The 2,904-nt window shown below is 48.0% G+C and overlaps 2 protein-coding genes across 2 annotated transcripts; both read right to left on the bottom strand.

The window, feature by feature from the left end:
* Window positions 1-97: 97 nt before the first annotated feature.
* On the bottom strand, window positions 98-1,081 carry TEOVI_000444400 (inosine-adenosine-guanosine-nucleosidehydrolase; the record flags this gene model as incomplete). Its single annotated transcript, XM_067227213.1, has 1 exon — window positions 98-1,081. The coding sequence occupies one exon, from the start codon at window positions 1,079-1,081 to the stop codon at window positions 98-100; it is 984 nt and encodes a 327-aa protein (XP_067083314.1).
* Window positions 1,082-1,494: 413 nt separating this feature from the next.
* TEOVI_000444300 (uncharacterized protein) lies at window positions 1,495-2,085 on the bottom strand (the record flags this gene model as incomplete). Its single annotated transcript, XM_067227212.1, has 1 exon — window positions 1,495-2,085. One exon carries the CDS (start codon window positions 2,083-2,085, stop codon window positions 1,495-1,497), a length of 591 nt encoding a protein of 196 aa, XP_067083313.1.
* Window positions 2,086-2,904: the final 819 nt, after the last annotated feature.

The raw sequence follows: 2,904 nt of genomic DNA, 5'->3' as shown, positions 1-2,904 counted from the left end.
TTTTTTTTTTAATGATTGCTCTGATGTTTGTTTGTTTACTTGTTTTTTTTTCCCTCTCTCTCCTTTTAACTTTCGAATTTGCGCATTGCGCGGGGTCTCAGCAAACGCGTGTGGAAGCGAACACTAAGTCGTGGAACATCTGCTTCGAGGGATTTCTGGCGACGTGGACGCACGGCTTGCCCTCACCGCTGGCACGTGGAGTTCGGCCTTCGCTCTTCCCTTTACTGACGTCCACATCCAAAGCAACCGGTTCGAGTGTGGCAATAGTGGGCTCCAAAATATACGCCGCTGTCAGCGCATCCCAGGCGTAATAGGCGTCACCATCACGCAATATTTCCTCATGAGTAGACATGGCCCACATGGTACCAACCATCTGCGAAAGGAGGTATTGATTTTGCGCACCAAAACCCTTTACGTCGACGGAGCGGACGGGAACGGTGTTGGTGGCGTCAAGCGAGAAGAGAACACAGCGGATGTTGGGGCAGCACAATACCTTTTTGGCTGCCGGTGGGTCCCAGTAGATGTTCCACTCGGCACTGCCATCAGTGGTGGGGAGGAAAACATTCCCACCCACATCAACTGCACCACCCATGATGACGCATTCCTCCACCTTCGATGTGAATGCCTCACCGTATTTCTCAATGCACCAAGCCATGTTGGAAAGTGGTCCCGTAACGCAGACGGTTACCTTCTCCTTTGACTTCATCACGAGATCGGCGAGCAGCTGCTGGCCATTGTGCGCCTCATTCTCAGGCTTCAGCTTCTCCCACAGCGCAACGTCCTCGACAATATTGAGGAATGGCATATCATCCAAGTTTTTCGCGCTGAAGCGCCACTCGGTTGGGAACGCATTCACCGCAGTGGCGGTTGACTTTCCAATAGGAAAGAGGGGCGTTTTGATGAGCCTGTGCATGGCACACATGATCTTTCCCGTCACATCAAATCCGTTTTCAACGAAGCAATCAGCATCAGTGCAGATACAACCAATTAGGTTCACCTTCTTAGGGTTGGAAAGCAACAGAATCATGGCCACGAAGTCATCCTTGTTACCATCATGGTCGAGGATCACTGTTTTCGCCATTTTTGTTTTGTTTTGTTTTGTTGTTTTTGCTTTGTCAACTGGCTATGTGAACCTGATCGGTCTTTGCTAGAGACTGCTTAGCGTGTCTCTCTCCCTTTCCCGTGTTTTGACTTGGAAAACTGTTAGTAAATGGCTCTTTTCGCTTTATCTGTGGTGTGTGCAAAACTACCGAGCGTTCATGAGAACAATTATAAAAAGGAAGAGAAAAAGAAAACAAAATAAAACATGTAACATGACATACAGGAAGTAGGAAAATAACGATAATGGTCTTGTTTATGAGAACAAGTAAGCCATAGAGAGAATGGAGTGGCGCGCAAAAGTAAAGACTGGATCGTTCAAAAGAATGACGCAACGGGAAATTATACACTAATGATGACGATCCGCTAGTGACAATACGCGTGAAAGTTAGGAAGTCAGTCTCGGCGCCTAGAAACAGATCGATAAGGAAGTAAATCTGTGTCGATATGGGGTGGCACGTACTCTGTCAACAAGCCATATGCGTGCTCCGGAGTAACCTCCTTCCGAAACTCTGTTGCGTGCTCCGACCACAAATGATAGCGGCCGACTTCATACCACATCAACGCAGCAAACATACACAACAGCCGCCTATTTGCCTTTGGGTTCCCCACTCGCACAAGTAATCGACCAACGCATCCTATTGCACCCAACCCAGCTGCGAAAAACCCGCTTTGATGACCCACCAATCCATTACCCACCTTATGCGCTTTCACAGCATTGTAGTACAACCCACCCATGAAAAAAAGCCCCAGCCACCAGCGCTCCCGGTTTGCCGCCCGCATCGTCGCGCAACCGAGAAAACAGCCGGCAAGGCAGGCACTGGAGAGTCGGAGTCCGCTGCGGGGCTGCACAGCGGCCGGTTGCTCCACAGCTACGGAAGAAATAAGTGTGCCATATGACCCGCCATGATGGTGGCCACGGGGAGCGACAGATCCCTCCTCAGCACCGGCATATAACAACCGGCGGAGGGCGTGCGAGTCGCTCATGAAACTTGTAGGGGCAGCGAAAGAGTTTAAAGTGCCGCACAAGTTCAATTAAGTATATGAATATATATATATATATATACTTCTATGTGCCTGGGTGTCTGTGTGAATTCACCAAATACTCAATGAGACGCCTCACGTCAGCACTACAAAGGGATAGAGAGGAAAAAATAACAAAAAAAAGGAGTGGGAACAGGGGCAAATCCACAACAGTTAAGTCAAACACATTACTGGAGCGGGAAGGGAAGCGGCTACTGACAAGAATGAGACATAAGAGGTCTACGGGGGAAAAAAAAAATACAGATAAGTTTACAATGTAAGGCCCCTAACACCCTTGTCAGCCACTGTCTGGCTCTTACCCGTTTATGAATCCTGTGTTTAAAAAAGGAAAAAAGTATATTCGCAGACTACCAAAGACGATACCGATGGTTATACCTGTGTGTTCTGCGCTAACCGTACAAAAATAAAACCTCTTTTTTTTTTGTAATAAAGGGAAGTGTATCAGCTGGTTTCATCATCACTTCCGACACCGTCCATATGGTGAATTGTAAACCCCTTCCTCAACAAAATGAAAAGTGAAATCGACAGCGGTTATTACTGGAAATAGTGAAAAGCTTTCCACCCACTGCATCACATGCACCCTTCTCATATTGATAACCCCGGGGTTCACACCTGAAACAAGAACACGGGGACCGTAAATACGAACCCAAAATAAACCAACAAACACACTGCTCAACTTAATGCTTCTCACCTCGCTCCCTGGTTTCTTTCCCCGCGCACTCCTAGACTCCTAGACTCCTCACCCTCCCACTTCCCCTTCCC

This window comes from Trypanosoma equiperdum (genome assembly GCF_001457755.1).
Source record: "Trypanosoma equiperdum strain OVI genome assembly, contig: ctg_904, whole genome shotgun sequence".
NCBI classification, from domain to species: Eukaryota; Euglenozoa; class Kinetoplastea; order Trypanosomatida; family Trypanosomatidae; genus Trypanosoma; species Trypanosoma equiperdum.
The sequence above is the reverse complement of the archived record's forward strand: the minus strand, read 5'-3'. Positions and strand labels throughout refer to the sequence as shown.